At 45.0% G+C, this 20,651-nt stretch overlaps 1 protein-coding gene across 2 annotated transcripts; it reads left to right on the forward strand.

The window, feature by feature from the left end:
• The first annotated feature begins 5 nt into the window (after window positions 1–5).
• SPAG5 (sperm associated antigen 5) lies at window positions 6–20,402 on the forward strand. 2 transcript variants are annotated; one of them, XM_077852031.1, is made up of 24 exons: window positions 6–180; window positions 437–562; window positions 4,251–5,341; window positions 5,453–5,630; window positions 10,831–10,905; window positions 11,151–11,243; window positions 11,373–11,507; window positions 11,692–11,811; window positions 11,937–12,029; window positions 12,132–12,245; window positions 12,616–12,709; window positions 12,875–13,022; window positions 13,102–13,204; window positions 13,414–13,547; window positions 13,996–14,134; window positions 17,734–17,845; window positions 18,013–18,099; window positions 18,364–18,484; window positions 18,602–18,713; window positions 19,103–19,183; window positions 19,473–19,628; window positions 19,716–19,790; window positions 19,922–20,002; window positions 20,204–20,402. In XM_077852031.1, exons 1-24 carry the CDS (start codon window positions 130–132, stop codon window positions 20,273–20,275), a joined length of 3,591 nt encoding a protein of 1,196 aa, XP_077708157.1. In that variant the 5' UTR covers window positions 6–129; the 3' UTR covers window positions 20,276–20,402. The 2 variants fall into 2 exon arrangements, with proteins under 2 accessions (XP_077708157.1, XP_077708158.1); XM_077852032.1 differs by having other exon boundaries at window positions 11,154–11,243.
• The last annotated feature ends 249 nt before the right edge of the window (window positions 20,403–20,651 follow it).

The following is a 20,651-nucleotide window of genomic DNA, read 5'->3' on the forward strand; positions in this document are numbered from 1 at the left end:
GCCAGGCCGACGCGCCCAGGCCCCCGCAGCCAATCGTGAGGCGCGGCGCAGGTTCAAATAAAGACGGCGGGTGAACGTGGCGTCTGCTCTTGGGTGTGAGAGGGGATCGATCGGCGTTCTGTAGTGGAAATGTGGCGGGTGAAAGCGCTGAGCGTTAGCGGGTCGCCTTCGCCCCAGCCGGTGAGCGGGAGAGCCTCAGGGACGGAGACAACCGGGCCGGGGTTTCGGGGCGGGGACGCCGGCAACGCCGAGGGTCCCGGAAAGCTGGGCCCAGCCCGGGGAAGGGGCTGTGTATGGAGTCTGTTACTGGTTCTGCCGCTTCGGCGCGACTGGGGTGGAAGTCTGCCCTTCTTCCTATTGCCCCAGGACCCACTTCTTAGGGGAGAAGGGCCGGGCTGGCCCAGCGCAGGCATTCTCACACTCTCTGCTTTCTCAGGGAAAACCAGCTATGAGAACTCCTCTCCGAGAACTTGTCCTGCAGCCCGGTGCCTTCACCACCTCTGGAAAAGGGCCCCCGGTATGCCACTCGCCAACCTCTTCACTGTACAAGCTGGGACTGCAGGTGAGATTCGCCTGGCCGGCTTCTCGATTGGGCTCTTTGCCGAGGTCGAGCGCTCAGAGGAACAGAGGGCCAGGGCTGGAACGTAATTAACCATAATGAAGTCTTCTACCTTAGTGACATCCATTTACAGCTATTCAGGCCAACAGAGAGGTGCCCTAGGGTGGTTAAAGGAAATCCACCGAGAACCTAGACCTCTATTTAGCTGTTAGTTTCTATCACCTCCTCCCTCATTAAACCTTTACCGAACTACTGAGAAATACCATCACTTTGCTTAGTGGTTTTCCCCTAACGTGGGCTCACACGCAGACATCAGTCAGCTGCCATAGTGAGACAATATTCACATCCATTCCAAGAGTTAATCAGAACTCTTCCTGGGATCAAGTTACCCCACTGAAAGTCAAGGTACTTGGACCATCTTTTAAACTAGCCCATTGTAGAATTGCCCTGTTGAGTTGTGCTTTTGTCAAAAGTCTTGAGAGAAGTAGCCCTGTAGAAACTGCTTTTCAGTTGTTGTAAAAACTTGCCAGAGAAGGAAACTAACTGACCCTTCTAAAAGTTCCTTGAAGAAAAAAAAATTAGATTTTATTTATTTATTTGAGAGAGAGACTGAGAGAGCACAAGCAGGCGGAGGGGCAGAGGAAGAGGAAGAAGCAGAGGCCAGGGGCTGAGCAGGGAGCCCAACATGGGGCTTGATCCCAGAACCTTGGGATCATGACTTGAGCCAAAGGCAGATACTTAACTGACTGAGCCACCCAGATGCCCTGAAGAAATTTCTTTAAGAGCTTAACTGCCTGGAAAATTGTCTTCATAAAGAAATTGCTGTCCTTTTCTCTTTCTGATACAGAGAGCTACCTGTAGTTTGCCATATTTTTCTTCTTGCTCTGGCTTCTAGAAAGCTCAGGGTCAAATTTGATCATCAGATAAAGCTACGATTACTCCTTGAAATAGGAAGATTTGCTTCCTTTTTCTTTTTTGACTGTGATTTTGTATTTCATTAACCGGATCTATTTGTTCTTTTTCATGCAGTCTGAATTATTTTTAATATTTTTATTTTTAGTTATATTCATTTTTTCTTTAGTAGGCTCCACAGCCAATGTAGGGCTTGAAGTCATGACCCCAAGTTCAAGAGTCGCATGCTCCACTGACTAAGCCAGCCCACAGCCCCTTTGCAGTCTGAATTATTTCTTGGAGGAGATAGGATATAAATAAAATAGATTATAGGAGGAAAAAAGAATGTATAAAAACATGATATCCTGAATAACAGATGTATGAAGATGGTGGCCTTTCTTGAAAACAATATAACACCTACTGGTCAGTAGAACTTTCTGGGAATCACCTGGGTGGGTTAGTTGGATAAGCATCTAACTCTTAGTTTTGGCTCAGGTCATCATCTCAGGGTCCTGTGATTGAGCCCAAGTGGGCTCCTTCCTTAGTGGGAAGTCTGCTTCCCCTCTCCCTCTCTTTTTGCCCCTCACTCTGCTCTCTCTCTCACACATAAATAAGTAAATCTTGGAAGAAAAAGAGAGATCTTTATGGGATGATGGAAATGTTTGATAACATGGGCTGTCCAATATGGTGGCTATGAGTTATGTGGCTGTTGAGCACTTGAAAGGTAGTTAATGGGACTGAGGAAGTAAATTTTATTTAATTTTAATTTACCATATTAAACCGTACAGCTTAGGTAGAAAAAAAAAAGTACTTAGTGGGAACTTATCTTCATACACTTGATCTTAGCCAAAAGGCCAAGAAGTGATAGGGAACTGATCTTCATAGAACTTATAAAATTGAACCACAGCCTTTTAATCACAGTAGCAGAATAGAATGGAATTTAGGTCTCCCTTTTGCTACCTTCTGATATAGTCAGCTTCACAGACAAAAAGAATTTTTTCCCCAACAAAATACTATTACTTTTGCTTTTTTAGTTTTTTTTTTTTTAAGATTTTATTTATTTATTCATGAGAGACAGAGAGAGAGAGAGGCAGAGACACAGGCAGAGGGAGAAGCAGGCTCCATGCAGGGAGTCTGACATGGGACTCGATCCTGGGTCTCCAGGACCACACCCTAGGCCGAAGGCAGTGCTAAACCACTGAGCCACCTGGGCTGCCCTTGCTTTTTAAATTTTGATTAATTATATAATAGATGATCATTGTTTGAAACATTCAAACAATATATAAGAAAGAAGGTATGTTTTTGCCATCTTAGATAACTATCATATTTGAAAATCCTTTCTTGCCTTTCTTTTATTTATTTATTTAATTTACTTTTTGAGAGAGAGAGAGAGAGAGAGAGAGAGAAGGAGAGATCGTGCCCATGCATACACCTGTGTGAGCGGCAAAGGGAGAGGGAGAGAGAAAATCCTGAGCAGGCTCCATGCCCAACTCAGAGCCCCATGCAGGACTCAATCTCACCACCTTGAGATCACAACCCAAGGGGAAACCAAGAGTTAGTTGCTTAACCAGCTGAGCCACCCAGGTACCCCCTTTCTTACATTTCTTTTGTGAATCTGTGTGTATGTACATACACACTCATCTATATATTATTGTAATATATTTTTATAAAGGCAATTTTTTTCTTTTTTCTCTGCCTCTTCCCTTTTTTTTTTTTGTTTCTTGTTTTTTGTTTAGCTCCATGTTTCCTATCTCTCTTACCCCTCTTCTGGAATTAATTCTTTCCACACATGCCTTGCCTTTCCCAAGTAACCAGTCCATTTTAACATCCTGATTTATATCCTTCCATATTTTCCTCTGTGTTCTTTTAATAATATGCAAACATACATTATTATTTTATTGATAAGATCACAACATATGAGTCAGTGCTCATTATTTGACGTTGCCCTTTTTCCTAGGGTCCATGGATCTCTGTGGGCCCCAGCAAAACATTACACTAACTCTGGTCCCCAATTTCTCATCTGTCCCAGAAGAGAGAAAATCTTGGAGCAACTCTAGAGTTTGGCAGAGCTTACCTAGGGATCTCTCCTATCCATTCCTCTAATGGAATTAGGACTGAAGATGAGTGGGGTCACATTTAAGCTACCATCACCTCCAGGATATGGATAGATTATCTCAGCCTTGTTTGTATTGTAGGCTGATTCACTTGCAAGGACATAAGATGGGTTCCCAGCTTTAGTTAAAGTTTAGTTAGGTTTATTTATTTATTTATTTAATTTTATTTTAAAGATTTTATTTATTTATTCATGAGAGACACAGAGAGGCAGGCTCCATGCAGGGAGCCCGACATGGAACTCAATCCTGGGTCTCCAGGATCAGGCTCTGGGCTGAAGGTGGCGCTAAACTGCTGAGCCACCCAGGCTGCCCTAGTTAGGTTTAGTTTAGGGTTTCTTTAGTGAGAGCAGGGCATAGCCAAGTCTTTACTTAAGCAGAGGTAATGAAAAATCTTCCTTTGGGACACCTGGGTGGCTCAGAGGTTGAGCATCTGCCTTCGGCTCAGGGCATGATCCCAGGATCTGGGATCAAGTCCTGCACCAGGCTCCTTGCATGAAGCCTGCTTCTCCCTTTGCCTATATCTCTGCCTCTCTCTCTCTGTGTGTCTCTCATGAATAAATAAAATCTTGAAAAAAAAGGAAAGAGGAAAATCTTCCCTTGAGTTTAGACAGTATTCTGTACTCATAATTGTAGGTTGGGAACCTGAATTGACTGCCTTGGCCAACTACTTTTGTTTTCTTTGGCAGGAAGATAGCAACACTGCATCTTCACTGGATTTTGTCAATGCCAAGAGGACAGACTCCTCTTCAGAACAGTTCAGCCATCCATCAAAGTGCCTGGAAGCTTGTCATCGTGAATCAGATGAACAGTCTCTAGATTTGAATCCCCAAACCAACTCTACTCCCAGAATATCTGAGGAAGCAGTAGATCCACTGGACAACAGTGTGTTTAAAACCATGTTCCTTGTACCCTCTCCAGTGGGGCAGCAGCAAGATGTCACACTTGAGGCTCATTTAGATACCATGGCAGAGACAAATAACACCTCTCCAGATGAGCCTTTGAACCCAGGAGATTTGCTAAGAGAGGGGGTGGCGGCCTGCCTAGAAGACAGCCTTAAAGAAGTTGTTCCTACTATGCCTGAGAAACCTACATTTCAGCATCCTCCATCCCACATCCTGGAGTATCTACCAAATACCTGTTCTGAGCAACAACCACACTGCTCCAAAGAATGCTTTAGGGGCAGTAGGACTGAGGCTGTGGTTGAGGACTTAGTCCCTTCTGAAAGTAATACCTCCTTGCCTTCCTCCATGTTCTGGCTCTCCCCTTCAACTGACTTAGCAACAGATTTCCTTGTCAGTCATGTGGACCCAGGGGAGGAAATTGTAGAGCACAGATCTGTAGAGGAAAAAGAACTTAGCTTTCCCATACTCCCGGAGGAGGTTGAACTAGGAGATCAAGCACTTGTCTCAAATATGGAAGCTACTCCATTCACATGCCTGACCCCAAATCCAAGAGAAATGGAATCCCAGACAGCTGCAGGCCCAACAGTAGAAGATACTGGTAGGGTTCTCATCTCTGATACAGGGCCTTGGATGTCTCCACTGGCCTGGCTGGAAAAGGATATAAATACTTCAGTCATGCTGGAAAATCTCCGCCAGAGCTTATCTCTTCCCTCTATGCTTCGGGATACTGCGATTAGCACTACCCCTTTCCCTACCTGCTCTGTAGGGACTTGGTTTACTCCCCCAGTAGCACAGGAAAAGAGTACAAACACCTCCCAGACAGGCCCAGCAGGTGTCAAGGATGGTACTTCTGAGACAGAGCACCTCCTATGGGGGTAAGTGTCCCTATATCTTTGTGCCTCCTGGGCCTCGTTAGCCTGGACCTGCTGTGCCCCTCTCTTCCCCTTTCTTCTTTCTTCTCTTCTCATATTGTTCTCTTGCCACAGCAACCGTCCTCTAGATCTGACTGCCTTATCTCGACACGACCTGGAAGATAACCTGCTGAACTCTCTTGTCATTCTGGAGGTTCTCTCTCGCCAGCTGCGGGACTGGAAGAGCCAGCTGACTGTCCCTCACTCAGAAGTTCAGGACAGTAGCACACAGACTGGCACATCTCCCGGTGGGGTATGAATGTTCTTCTTCCCAGTGGGCCCTCTTCCTTAGAATATGTGTAAAAGGTGATGATCTGGATAATCCCTTAAAGCTGTGGGTACTCATTTATACCCGTGGGATACATCAAGATTTTCCAAGGGAATATAAGCCAGGAAAGTTTTATTTATTCATGAGAGACACACAGAGAGAGGCAGAGACATAGGTAGAGGGAGACTAGGGTCCTCAAGGGGAACCTGATGTGGGACTTGATTCCAGGACTCCAGGATCATGCCCTAAGCCGAAGGCAGATGCTCAACTGCTGAGCCACCCAGGTGTCCCAAGCCAGGAAAGTTTTATTTTTTTTTATTTTATTTTTTAAAAATATTTTATTTATTTATGATAGACCTAGATAGAGAGAGAGGCAGAGACACAGGCAGAGGGAGAGACAGGCTCCATGCCGGGAGCCCGATGTGGGACTTGATCCCGGGGCTCTAGGATCCCACCCTGGGCCAAAGACAGGCACTAAACTCCTGAGCCACCCAGGGATCCCCAGGAAAGTTTTAAAGGAGTCAGTTTTGGGACACCTGGGTGGCTCAGCGGTTGAGCCATGCAGGCGTCCTCCACATGTACTCTTGACTAATTTCTTTTCTTTCCTACTTCCCCATTCTCAATTGCCCCTGTCCACTTTACTAACAAACAGTGTATTTACTACCTATCTTGAATCTAACATTGTCAAGGAATAGTAATCAAAGGACAATTGAAAATATTTGTGTCCATGCTAAGAAAGCAAATGACTATGATGATTATGTAACATATCATTTTTGCATGCTTTCAATGAAATTGAAGGAAGACTTTAGTTATATTTGTGGATCATTAAACATTTTGACAGAAGTTCAATATGAGATTTTTGGCATGTATCTCCAAAGGAGCGCCTAGAATTGGGTGATGTGCCCTTTTCTTTTCCTCCATTCTTACTTATTCCCATTATTTATATGAGGATTCTCAGTGCTTAAATCTCATAAGAAAGGAAAATCAGCATGGAATTGTTGCTGAGCCATGTCTTAGTATAGGCATTACAGTACTCCACAGAAACATGAACTAATAAGAAGCACTATCCATTTTTTTAATAGATGATTTGCAATAAAATTTTACTAAAATGGATTTCTGTTGTTGCAGATATATTGATTAATAATAATAGACTTTATATTATAGATATATAGAGATACTAAAATTTGTTATATTAGGATAAAATTCTGAGAAGAGTAAAAATACAGGTTCAAGGAGAAAAAGGAATGATAAAAAATTTCTTACTTTTGAAAGATGTATTTATTTGAGAGAGAGAACATGAGCACATGGAGGGGCAGAGGGAGAGGGAAAAGGAAAGAAATGAACTCAGACACCCCACTGAGGGTGGACCCTCACGCAGGGCTTGATCTCACAACCCTGAAATCATGACCTGAGCCAAAGTCAAGTGACTGAGCCATCCAGGGGCCCCAAAATGTCTGACTTTTAGGAAGAGCTTGTTTGTGCATTTTTTAAAAGGATTTATTTATTTGAGAGAGAGAGTGCACACAAGCAGGGGCAGAGGGAAAGGGAGAGAGAATCCTCAAGTGGACTTCCCGCTAAGTGTGGAGCCTGATGCAGGTCTTGATCCCAGGACTCTAAGATCATGACCTGAGCTGAAATAAAGAATTGGACACTTAACCAACTGAGCCACCCAGGAGCCCCTGTTTATACGTTTTTTGATGGTATCAAATAGGTATTAAATCATTATGGTAGGGATCCCTGGGTGGCTCAGCAGTTTGGCGCCTGCCTTTGGCCCGGAGCGTGATCCTTGAGTCCCAGGATCAAGTCCCACGTCAGGCTCCCTGCATGGAGACTGCTTCTCCCTCTGCCTGTGTCTCTGCCTCTTTCTCTCTCTCTATCTCTCATAAATAAATAAATAAAATCTAAAAAAAAAAAATCATTATGGTATATGTACTATTTATACTGTTGGATATACTTAAGAGTGATTTAACAGTTTTATTTCAAACTATCAAGATTTATTTATTAAAATTTATTTGTTTGAGAGAGAGTGAACGAGCGAGTGAGGGCGCTGAGTGGGGAGCCTGATGCTGGGCTCAATTCCAGGGCCCTGGAATCATGACCTGAGCTGAAGGCAGACATTTAACCAACTAAGCCATTCAGGTGCCCCTCAAACTATCAATATTTATAGTATGGTTTGAAGTTACAGCCTTTGTAATAATTTAAACCTTAAATACTCAGTCTTGGGACACCTGCGTGGCTCAGTGGTTGAGCGTCTGCCTTTAGCTCAAGGTGTGATAGCAGAGTCCCAGGATCTAGTCCTACATTGGCTCCCTGCAGGGAGCCTGCTTCTCCCTCTGCCTATGTCTCTGCCTCTCTGTGTCTCTCATGAATAAATAAATAAAACCTTTAAAAAAGAAAACAAAACAGTACTCAGTCTTTTGGGGGTTGCATAGGTGGCTCAGTTGATTAAGCATTTGTCTTTGGGTCAGGTTGTGATTTTGGGTCCTGGGATCAAGCCCCATATCAGGCTTCCTCCTCAGTGGAGTCTGCTTCGCCCTCTCCCTCTGCCCCTCTCCCCACTCATGTTAGAGCTCTCTCTCTTGCTCTTTCTCGCAAATAAATTAAAATCTTAAAAAATACATTTAGTCTTTTTTTTAAGAAGATTTTATTTATTTATGAGAGGCACAGAGAGAGGCAGAGACGCAAGCAGAGGGAGAAGCAGGCTCCTCGAGGGGACCCCGATATGAGACTTGACCCCAGGACCCAGGATCGAGTCCCACACCAGGCTCCCTGCATGGAGCCTGCTTCTCCCTCTGCTTGTGTCTCTGCCTCTCTCTGTGTCTCTCATGAATAAATAACTAAAATCTTTAAAAAGAAAAAAAAAAGATAGATGTCAACCACTGAGCCACCCAGGCACCTCAATATTCAGTCTTTCAAAGTTATTCTGGAGATATGAAAGGAAAACAGTTTAAAGACCACTGTTCTTGGGGCACCTGAGTGGCTTGGAGGTTGAGTGTCTACCTTTGGCTCAGATCATGATCCTGGGGTCCTGGGATAGAGTCCCACTTCGGGTTCCCCATGGGGAGCCTTCTTCTCCCTCTTCCTGCATCTCTGCCTCTCTCTGTGTGTGTCTTTCGTGAATAAATAAATAAAATTTTTAGGAAAAAAAAAAAAAGACCACTGTTCTAGAGGACTCTGGTTGTGATAGCATAAGCTGAGGAAGGAAGGGAATGGTATCCAGGGAGGAATTGAGAGCCTCAGTCCTGTGGCCTTTGAGGTAATGGGTGGCTGCTGCTAAGAGGAGATGGTCTCCAAATGCCCAAAGACCTTGAGTTGAAAATATTCTCAAAATAATGACTATCTTTTGCCAAAATCCTGACCTTGTTCCCCATCCCTGAGTTGACCTCGTACCCTCTTTCCCTGAAGCTCGCCAAATCCCTTTGGATGCCACTGAGGCAGAGCCAAATAGAGGCAATGATAGCACCGGCTGCCATTCTCTATCGCAGTGCCCTGTCCTTGCCGCGTGGCTGCTTCCTTCACACTAATCTCATCACTTGCCTGGCTGCCCAGCTCTGAGCAGCATGCGTCCCCTGTCTGGGGCTCATGGCATCCTCCATGCCTTACTACATGATGCAGTAGGGAATCATGACTGCTCTGTGCGGGAGGGGAACAGTGAACTCTACAAGCTCTGTCCCCTTAAATCCAGACTGCTGTAACATCGTGACTCAGCACTGCTGCTCCCACAGTAGGTTTTGTCTTAGATGATGGCTGCCTTTCAGCAGTAATGATGGCTCCTGCTTCTGTCTCAGAACTTGAGTCTTTGTATGGCTCTGCTGCCTTGAGATCATACTTTTCCACTCAATGTAGCATACTAATTTTTATCTGCACTAAGATAACGAATAGATAGAGAATGGGAAAATGAAAACGACAAAGGAGTATATGGGGAGGTTACTGTGATCAAGAGAATTGCCAATTAAAACAATGAGATGCTATTTTCGTCTAACAAAATGGCAAAAATAAAATAGATAATGCTAGTAAGTATTGTCCTGTTGTTAGTAAGGTATATAAATTGGCTTAACCTTTTTTGCAAGTAATTTAAGTAAGACCCTTAAAGCAATTCAGAATTTCTGACCTAGTAGTTCTACTTCTAGGGACGTATCCTTAGGGTAAAAAAAAAAAAGCTGCATAAAACTGATAGCTTTTTTTAAAATAATGAAAAAAGTGTAATGAAAAATGATACACCGTAAGATGGGATAATCTGCAACCTAATTTTATGTGCTTATGAAGAGCTTTTAATAACAGGGAAAGGAAGTATAACATAAGTCATGGTTTTTTAAAGAAAGGAAATCAGAGTTCAGATAATCTTTGAGAGGCTTTAAGGTGAGGTAAAGTATCATCAGAAGTAAAAAAATGAGTAGTAGTCTGCTTTGATAGGTCTCCCTAAAGCAGATTTTCCAGTCTCAGGCTATTTCAGTGAGGAGAGTGAATATAAATTCAGGGTTAAATAACATTAGTATAATAAAATTAAGTAGGGGTGCCTGGGTGGCTGAGTTGGTAAGCGGCTGCCTTTGGCTCAGATCATGATCTTAGGGTCCTGGGATTGAGCCCCACATGGGGCTCCCTCCTCAGCGCAGAGTCTGCTTCTCTCTCTCCCTCTGCCCCTCTCCCCACTCATGCTCTCTCTCTGAAATAAAAAAACCTTTAAAAAAAATTGTTGCTCCAGGTGGTGAAATTATTAATGGTTTCTTTTTCCATTTTATTAATTCTATGTTTCTAAAATTTTACATTAAGCACATTCTTATAGTTTCGTTCTTTTTTTTTTTTTTTTTTAAGATTCTATTTATTTATTCATAAGAGACAGAGAGGCAGAGACACAGGCAGAGGGAGAAGCAGGCTCCACACTGGGAGCCTGACTTTGGACTCGATCCTGGGTCTCTAGGATCAGGCCCTGGGCCTAAGGCGGCGCTAAACCGCTGAGCCACCCGGGCTGCCCAGTTTCATTCTTCTAATTAGAAAAAAAAGTTATTTTGAAAATGAATTTTTTATGTATCTCAATTTTTTTCTGACTTGGCTTCATCGAGCTTGTGAGCTTTGCTCCTACTGTTAATAGGAGAGGCTCCTGTATCTCAGGGGGTGGGAGGGGGAATGCAGTGCTGGTGGTGCATGTTGTCTATGCAAAAGGCACAGCTTTTGTTTCTCCACCCAGATAAATAAGAAACCTCAGCATCTTCAGGAGAGTCAAGAGATTGGACAGGTTCTGCAGCAGGCCAGGAATGTCATGGTAAGCTTTGATTGACCTTATATTATCTCTGGGTCTCCTGTGAAGATAAAGAATGGAGAATCCTGAGTAGTTAGCAGATGGTGATACTAAGCCATGGTAGTGAAGGGAGGTTTCCAAACCTTTGTTAAGGACATGTCCCTATTGGGAGCTTAGAATTGGGGTCAGTGGTTTCCGTCCCACTGTCCTTGCTTATTTCTTGCTTAGGGACTTTATTTGATCTAGCCTAACCACCTTTCCCTCCACAGCAGTCATGGGTGCTGGTTTCTAAAGAGCTGATATCCTTGCTTCATCTATCTCTGTTGCACTTCGAGGAAGATAAAACTGCCTTGAGTCAGGAGGTAAGCAGCATGAAGGTGAAGGCAGGGGCCTCTGGTGAGATGGAAAAAAAAAAAAAAAAAGCGGCCGGGGGGGGGGGGGGGGGTGGAGGGGGCGGTAACTAGATGCAGTGTCTGGTTCTTACCTTGTAGTCTCGGCGTATAGAAACTATGGTCTCCTGCTGTTGTGATGTGTTGAGGAAATTGAAGGCAAGGCTCCAGAGCCTCAAAGCAGAAAAGGAGGAGGCAATGCACAAAGAGGAAATGGCCCTCAGAGGCAAGGATGCGGTAAGGTGCCATGCCTTTGTTCCTGGATGTGAGAGGTCTCTTCCTCAGGGTTCCTGCAGGAACACAAATTCACCTGAGACACAGATGACTGCTTGCCCTGGGGAATAATGAACTAAACCACAGGTGTGGAGAGTCAGGGCTTTTTGTGCTCTTTTGCCCCTCTGCCCACCTCTTCCTTCAATAGGCAGAGGCTGTGCTAGAGGCTTTCTGTGCACACGCCAGCCAGCGTATCAGCCAGCTAGAACAGGACCTGGCATCCATGGGGGATTTCAGAGGCCTTTTGAAGGAGACCCAGACCCAACTGGTAATTTGAAGGCATTTTCTTTTCCTGGGATCCATGCTAATAGAGAGGGAGGATGGCCATATACCCCCATTTTGTTGTATCCAGAGGGAAGGGGCATGTTCTCCATAAGCAATCTTTCTGTGTAGGTAGGGCTTCATACTGAGCAAGAAGAGGTGGCTCAGCAGACAGTGAGTCTGACTTCAAACTTACAACAGGACTGGATATCCATGCAATTGGATGTGAGTATTTGAGGCCAGCATATCACTCCTTTACTCATAGCCAGCCCTGTTAGGAGCCTTGCCTCAAATGTGTTCTCCTGACCTGCTTGCTTCCTCTGGTAGTACATAACATGGACAGCTTTGCTGAGCCGGTCTCGACAACTCACAGAGAAACTCACAGCTAAGAGTCGGCAGGCCCTCCAGGAGCGTGATGCTGCAATTGAGGAAAAGCAGCAGGTACAAACCAGGAGTGGGGACTTCTTAGGCTTGGTTGACTACTCCTCCTCTATAGAAGGCCTTTCTAATGAGTGGTATCATTAGCTTCTTACCCTGGACCTGTCTTTTTTCCACTCTGTGGGTCTGGAGACCAGCCAGGTCCCTTCATTATAGATGGCCTTGGGCCCAGTTGTTTCCTTTGCTCTTCAGCACCTTCTTCAGCTACTTTTCTCCTCTTTCTTCTTTTTACTGAGGACCAGCCTTATTTCTGTAGTGTTGCCTCCCAAGAGCAATTGCTTTGCTGTTCTGTCCAGAAAGAGAAGCTGGGCTGAATCCTAGGATTCCTGATTTAGGAAAAACCAGAGGAGAAAAATATGTCTTTTCTTCCTAGGTTTCCAGGGAGCTGGAACAAGCTACTACCCATCTAGAGGACTGCAAAGGCCGAATAGAACAACTAGAATTGGAAAACAGTTGCCTAGCAACAGGTAGGGGTATGTGTGCACATGCATGCACAAGCATTTGTGCCCTGCTGAAGCTAGAGGTGTGGCAGTAAAGCAAGGAAGTGCTCTAGAGCACTTGTTTTGGAGCAGAAGAATGTGGAGGTTTTGGCCTGATGACTGCATGGTATCATTAGGATACTTTTGGTTTAGATCTCCAGGCTCAGCTGCAGATTCTGGCCAGCATGGAGAGTCAGCTAAATGAACTACAGAGTCAGCATGCCCATTGTACCCAGGACCTGGCCATGAAGGATGAGTTGCTTTGCCAGCTTACCCAGAGCAATGAGGAGCAGGCTGCTCAGTGAGTTACTATCAAGTTATTGTGGCAGGAGGCACCCAGGAAATAGGACCAGTGGAATCTAATATAAGGTCTCTGGTAGATGGCAAACGGAAGAGGTGGCACTAAAACACTTGCAGGCAGAGCTGCAGCAACAACAGGCTGTCCTGACCAAGGAGGTACAAGACCTGAAAGAGACCCTGGAGGTAAGGAATATGGCATGGGGCCAGGGAGCCGGTAGGAGTGTGACTCTTCTGATGGTATTGAAGTAAGGTTTGAGACTGTGGACCAGAAAAAGCCTCTGTTCCCAGGGCTCTAAGATTTCTTACTTAGGGCTCTAAGATTTCTTACTTAGCCTTATTTCCCCCCCTCCCTGTCTCGCTTTTTGCCGCCCTTCCTTTTCCTGTGTCCCCAGTTTGCAGACCAAGAGAACCAGGTTGCTCACCTAGAGCTGGGCCAGGTTGAATGTCAGCTGAAAACCACACTGGAAGCACTCCGGGAGCGCAGCCTGCAGTGTGAGGACCTCAAAGATACTGTAGAGAACCTGAAGTGAGATTTCTACCTTTCTGTGCTTCACCTACTGTTTATGTTTCCCAGGAGCACTTTGAGAAGCTAAAGTTTCCAAGAAGAGAATTGTAATAGGGTCCACAGCCTCTTTTTTTTTTTTTTTTTTTTTTAAAGATGGTATTTATTCATTTGAAAGAGCTGAGAGCATGAGGCGGGGAAGAGTAGAGGAAGAGGGACAAGCAGATTGCACTCAGTGCAGAGCCAGGGGCTCGATCCCACAACCTTAAGATCATGACCTGAGCTGAAATCAAGAGTCAGACGCCCAAATGACTGAGCCACTCAGGAGCCCCCTTATTTCCCTCTTTTTGTTGTTGTTGTTGTTGTTGTCATTTTTGTTTTTTTTTCCTCTTTGAATGCAGCTCTGTGTGGGGATTTGGGAGAGGTGTTCAGAGGTTGCCTGGTCTTTGACTGTTTTCTCTCTTTATTTCAGGGCTAACCTGGCTAGCACCATAGCAGAGAGCCAGGAACAACATCTGGAGAAGACACGCCAGTATTCGCAAGAGCTAGGGGTGCTGACTGAGCAACTACAGAGACTCATCTTCTTCCTACAGACAAAACTAAAGGAGAAGGTAGGATCTGGAGGTTCCTTTTCTTTCCTTCCAATCCTATCTTCAAACAAAGACAGTTTTATTCCTTCCTTCCCAATCTGTAGACCTTTTATTTCCTTTTCTTGTCTTACTGCATTTGCTAGAACTTCCACCACGATGTGGAAAAGGAAGGGTATAAGGGGACATCCTTGCCTTGTACCTGATCTTAGAGTGAAAGCTTGAACTTTCTCACCATTAAGTATGATGTTAGCTGTAGGCTTTTGTAGGTTAAGGAAGTTCTCCTCTATTCCTAGTTTTCAAGAGTTTTTCCAGTTGTATCTACTGCATAGAATGGTCTTCCTAAAATGCTATTCTTATTCTATCTCTGACCTTCACTGACTTTCAGTCACCTATGGCAATTCTTCATCTTGTCACTCAAACTTTTCATCATCTGTCTCCTGCTTCTCTATTATGAACTCTTTACTCCAACTAGTCTGTATACTGGCATGCCCAATCTCTAATCACACCCAGACTTGGGCTGTTCCCATGCCCATTTTCCTCTGATTTCAAACTGGAAATACCTTTTCCTTTCCTTATTCTCCCTATTGCACCTTCTTTGAAATATTCCAGAATCACATGGACTCAGTGATCTCCTGCTATATTCCTCATGAACTTACTCTGCTTTTGTACTTGCATTAGTTTTCCTTGGATGTCTGTTCTCTTCAACTAGACAATGTCATTTTATTTATTTTTTTAAAGATTTTATTTATTCATGAGAGATAGAGAGAGAGAGAGAGAGAGACAGAGACATAGGCAGAGGGAGAAGCACGTTCCATGCAGGGAGTCCAATGTGGGACTCGATCCCAGGTCTCCAGGATCAGGCCCTGGGCTGAAGGCAGATGCTCAACCGGTGTGCCACCCAGGCTTCCCCAATTAGACAATATTTAAAGAAAGTAGATGGGGTGCTTGGGTAGCTCATTCAGTTAAGCATCTGGCTCTTTTTTTTTTTTTATGATAGTCACACACACACAGACAGGCAGAAACATAGGCAGAAGGAGAAGCAGGCTCCATGCACCGGGAGCCTGACGTGGGATTCGATCCCGGGTCTCCAGGATCGCGCCCTGGGCCAAAGGCAGGTGCCAAACCGCTGCGCCACCCAGGGATACCAAGCATCTGGCTCTTGATTTCAGCTCACGTCATGATCTTAGTTAGGGTCATGAGATTGAGTCCTGCATTGGGGTCCACTCACAGCTGGTAGTATGCTGGAAATTCTCTCTCCCTCTCATTCTGTCCGTCCCCCTGCACTCGTTCACTTACTCTCTCTCACACAGACTCTCTATCTCTCTAAAATAAATAAGTTAGGGCAGCCCACGTGGCTCATTGGTTTAGCGCCACCTTCGGCCCAGGGCATGATCCTGGAGTCCTGGGATGGAGTCCTGGGATTGAATCCCGCGTCGGGCTCTCTGCATGGAGCCTGCTTCTCCCTCTGTCTGTGTCTCTGCCTCTCTCTCTGTCTCTCATGAATAAATAAATAAAATATTTAAAAAATACTTGATTAATTAATTAATTAATTAAAAAAATTTAAAAAATAAAGCAGAAATTTAGCATTGCTTCTTTGGCTTTCCTACAGTCCACCCTACACAATAAATTGTTGATATCTTTAGAATAGAGTTATTTAGCTTATTCAACAGTGAAAGTTACAACCAGGATCCAGAACTCTGAAAGTACTTATGATCTGACCCTAGTGTGTGCTGAGCACAGGAAATGTTAAAGATTCCACAGTCTTGCAAGAAGAGGAGTGTAAACCTGACATCTTGACTTGTGATCATGACAGATGTCTGCATGGAGAAATATACCTTTGAGAGTTAGCATGTCTTCTCAAAGCAGGTGATCCTTGGGCAGAGTCTTGAGATTTGGAAGTTTATAGGGTAGGGCAAGGGTAGGTTATATAGGAAGACCTTCTAGGCAGAGTGGATGGTGTATGAAAGAGAGGCACTGTGTGTACTTTTTCGTAGTGTCTACCTTGTAACATGACCTGGGTTAGGTGCTGGGGCTATAGGTGAACAAGACAAGGCCCTGCTTATATGGACTTTGGCAAGCTTGGGGACTGGGAAGCCAGCTCTTCATAATTGGAGCATAGGAGGTATATGGGGCAAGAATGACAAACAAGGAGACAAGACTAGAGAAGTAGACAGGAGGCCTGAAGGCTTGAACTAATGACAATTATAGAAGGGGTAGGGAGGAGAGGATGGACTGGATGAATTCAATACATATTTAGAAAATGGAAGTAATATAACCTGGTGATCAATTTGGTGTAGGTATAAGGTGGAAGAGTGAATGATGATCTCTAGGTTGCTGGAAAGATGATGGTACTTTCTAGAACTGGGGGTGGCAGACTTTCTATGAAGTACAATATAAGGCAGCCCGGGTGGCTCAATGGTTTAGCGCCACCTTTAGCCCAGGGCGTGATCCTGGAGACCCGGGACTGAGTTCTGCGTCGGGCTCCCTGTATGGAGCCTGCTTCTCCCTCTGCCTCTGTCTCTGCTTCTCTCTCTGTGTGTCTCTCATGAATAAATAAATAAATCTTTATAAAAAAAAGTACAATATAATATTTTGGGTTTTGTGAGCCATGTTGTCTCTGCCTTAACTACTTAAATCCACCTTTGTAGTTCAAGAACAGCCATAGACAATATATAATTAAATGTGTATGGCTGTATTTCAATAAAACTTTATTTACCAAAACAGGTGGCTGGCCAGATATTACAAACTGTAATTTGCTGCCCCAACCCTCCTGCTCTAGGATTGTAAATACAGGAGGAGGAATAGATTTTTGATGGGATGGGACAGGGAAAATGGTGAGGTCAGCTTTATACATATTAAATTTCAGGTGAACTATGGAACATTCTGGTAGATTTTTCACAGGCAGGTGAGCCTTTTGGTCTGGAGATTGAGAAAATCATATACTTCAGAGAGATATATTGAAAGGTCAACCATGTAGAGGTGGATGTTTTTGTGGCGTCCCAAGGCAAGGCCACCTGGGGAATGGGTTAGAGTATAAAGAAGGTTAAGGATGAGCCAAAAGGAGTCCAGCAGTTTAAGGAAGGACCTGTGGATAGAGAGCAGAAATTGTTAGAAAGGTATGAGGCCTACCTAAGAAGGAGAGAGTCCTGTCCCAGAAGCTGAGCAAAGAAAGTTTCTAAAAGAAGAACATGGTCATCGATTATCAAATAGGTAAAACAAGAGCTTTAAACTGTCCATTGAATTTGAAAGTAAGGATGCTATTGGTAAAAAGAGTTTTGGTGGAGTGGTGAGGCAGAAGACTGAGTGTAGTGGGGCTAGGGAGTCAATAAATAGATGGTGAGAATTTTAGGCGGGAAATGTAGTCTTTTTTAATCGGAAGGGAAAGAGAAATGGCAGTTTAAAAATGGGATTTAAGTTAAAAAGAAGGTTTCTGTTTTAAATTGTTACTGTTTTAGTTAGAGAATTAAGCTCAGGGAAAGGAGCTAATTGAGAAGTTGCTGATAGAGAAAAAAGGGAGTAGATAGAAGAGCATTCCAGAGGAGGTGGCTAGGGGGTACCTGGAAGTTCAGGAAATCACAGACCCTGAAGAGTAGCTGACCATGTTTCTCCTTTACCCTTAGGCTGAACCAGAGACCCTCCTGGTAAGTGCAGCCTGTGCTCCTGCCCAAGAATACCCTCCACCTACTGACAGTACCTTCTTGGGGAGCGTCTTGACAGCAGTGGCAGATGAAGGTTAGAGTCCCTGGGATTTAAGAGTGGGAAAGTTGCAGCCCTGCCCCTGATATCTTCAGCTGTTGAAGATGCTCACCAACGGACATCTCTCTCCCTGGCTTCTGTCATGGCAGACCCTTGACTGGGTCACCAAAGAGGCCCTCTACCTCAATTGGTTTTTCTTTTAGAGGTAGAAGCAGCTCCTGTGCCCTTGCTGGGAAGTGACAAGAGTGCTTTCACCCGAGTAGCATCAATGGTTTCCCTTCAGCCTACAGGTTAGGATGGGCTCCAGGGATCCTGCCTCATTTCTAGATCTGGTACTAATGATAAAGACTAAAGCAGTGAGAAGTGCTTTGCTCTAAAAACCTCAATTTTACGTGGTCTCATTTTATTTCTGCCTTTTGAGATCTGCAGTGTTCTGGAGATTCAAATCCTATGGGTGGGGAACAAAGATAAGAGTTGTGGCAATGATGGCTACATACATCTTCTTCCTTTCAGAGCCAAAGAGCTCTACTTCTAGTTAGGACTTGCTCTTTCAGAGACCCCAGGCATGGAGAAGAGTCTGGCAGAAATGGGTACTATGACTCTGGAGCTTCAAAGCCTGTGTTCCCTGCTGCAAGAGTCTAAAGAAGAAATTGTCAGGACTCTGCAGCGAAAGATGTGAGTGGAGGGCAGTCTTGATTAGAGAGGGCAGATCAAGCAAGACAGCTCCTTATGTCAAGGGCTCAGCCAGTGCCTCAGAGGACAGCAGTAATGCTGAATCCTTCCCTCCCCTAGCTGTGATCTGCAGGCTAGGCTACAGGCCCAGGAAGAACACCATCAGGAAGCCCAGAAGGCCAAGGAGGCAGACATAGAGAAGCTGAACCAGGCCTTGTGCTTGCGCTACAAGGTGAAGGAGGGGCCTAGAAGTGGGCCGTTGAAGAACTGGGGCAGCTCTACTGGCCCACTGGGACCCATGGTCTCTCCAGGAATCTGGGTGGTGGGAATTTTCCAATCATTGCCCTAGTTTTGCCCTTCCCAGGGTCAGACATTTCACATGCTTGGGAATTAGCTATGGGCTGACCCATCTCCCAGACTGACCTAGAAGTCAGGAACTCTGGCAGAACTCTCTCAACACTGAAATGTGCCTTGCCTAACATAGCCCTAGAGAAAGAATTGGACTGTTATCAATTGGTATTACTGGAGCTAAACATGGGTCAGACATTAAATCCTATCTCCTGGCAAGGGCTGCTAAAAAGCCAGCTGTCCCAGTGCGGCTTTCCTTCCTTTCCCTCACAGAATGAAAAGGAGCTCCAGGAAGTGATACAACAGCAGAATGAGAAGATACTAGAGCAGATAGACAAGAGTGGCGAGCTCATAGTATGTTCTGTATGATGCCTGACCTTCTGCGTCCATGGTAGTTAGAATCTTAAATTTGGTGGGAATTGGATCCCTGGGTGGCTCAGTGGTTGAGCGTCTGCCTTTGGCTCAGTTCGTGATCCCTGGATCCTGGGATCGAGTCCCACATCGGGCTCCTCATGGGGACCTGCTTCTCCCTCTGCCTCTGTCTCTACCTCTCTCTCTGTATCTCTCGTGAATAAATTAAAAACAAAAAAGGATAAAGAGGCCCTTTGAGGGCTACTGGATACCTCTTCATTCGCATCTCCAGAGCCTTAGAGAAGAGGTGACCCAGCTTACTCGCTCACTTCGGCGTGCAGAGACAGAGACGAAGGTGCTACAAGAGACCCTAGCAGGTCAGCTGAACCCCGACTGTCAGCCTATGGCCACTAACTGGATCCAGGAGAAAGTGTGGCTCTCCCAAGAGGTGAGAGGTGACTCAGAGTTAACAGAGGAGCTGGGCAGCTGGTGGGAAACCAAGGCTGTGCCTCTACTGATCTGGACATCTCTATAGGTGGAAAAGCTGAGGGTGATGTTCCTGGAGATGAAAAATGAGAAGGCAAAGCTCATGGTCAAGTTCCAGAGCCATGTAAGGATTTCCATGCCATTCTAGGCCCATTTCCCATTACTACTAGCAAATGCCCTGCCATATTTTCCTGGTCCCACACACTATGCTGTTCTTCTGAGTACAGGACTTAATGCAACCTATTTATTTTCTAGAGAAACATACTAGAGGAGAACCTTCGGCGCTCTGACAAGGAGTTAAAGAAACTAGATGACATCGTTCAGCATATTTATGAGGTAGAGGAGGGAGGGAGTTCATATAGTGAAGGCACCTGGCACAGGACTTAGCCCCAGGAAGTATGATGAGTATCGTTCTGGTTCCCAGCCTGTGCTCACTGTTGCAGGCTTCTGGTTTCTCCCCTCTCACTCAGTCGGTAATTCCTGGGACTGGGAGCCTTGAACATGTGACCCTGAGATACCTTTTCTGTCTCTTCCTAGACTCTGCTGTCCATTCCAGAGGTTGTGAGGAGTTGCAAGGAGCTACAGGGATTGCTGGAATTTCTGAGCTGAGAAACTGAAAGCTGGAATCTGTTTCACTCCTTTTTTTTACTTGCAATACTCCCTTACCCCAACACCAGGACCAATGGACATAGAGCTAGCTATGTTTAATGCTATTTAAATAAATATATTTAATGAATTTCTTCAAGTTCAATGAATCCTATTTTTTGGGTGTGGGAGTTGGGTGAGGTTAGAGGAGATTGTTGGCTCTCCTGCCTGGGCACCCTCCATACAACCCTCCCACTGCATCCAGAGCCAGAGTTGGCTGCCCCTCCTCCCTTCTCTTGCTTCCTCAAATACTCTGGGCACTGGACTGCTTGTTCCCTGGCTCTTAGCCGGTGGGGAGAATGGACAGACAAGGATTCATTCTCTTACCTTCTCCATACCC

The sequence above is a fragment of the Canis aureus genome, chromosome 16, assembly GCF_053574225.1.
Source record: "Canis aureus isolate CA01 chromosome 16, VMU_Caureus_v.1.0, whole genome shotgun sequence".
Taxonomy (NCBI): domain Eukaryota; kingdom Metazoa; phylum Chordata; class Mammalia; order Carnivora; family Canidae; genus Canis; species Canis aureus.

Bases quoted from the DNA above. Each gene is read 5' to 3' on its own strand.
- SPAG5 (XM_077852031.1), top strand. From the start codon at position 130: ATGTGGCGGGTGAAAGCGCTGAGCGTTAGCGGGTCGCCTTCGCCCCAG. The intron at 18,485-18,601 runs GTGAGTGGAGGG...TCCCTCCCCTAG, and splicing joins AGGACTCTGCAGCGAAAGAT to CTGTGATCTGCAGGCTAGGC. The intron at 18,714-19,102 runs GTGAAGGAGGGG...TTTCCCTCACAG, and splicing joins CCTTGTGCTTGCGCTACAAG to AATGAAAAGGAGCTCCAGGA.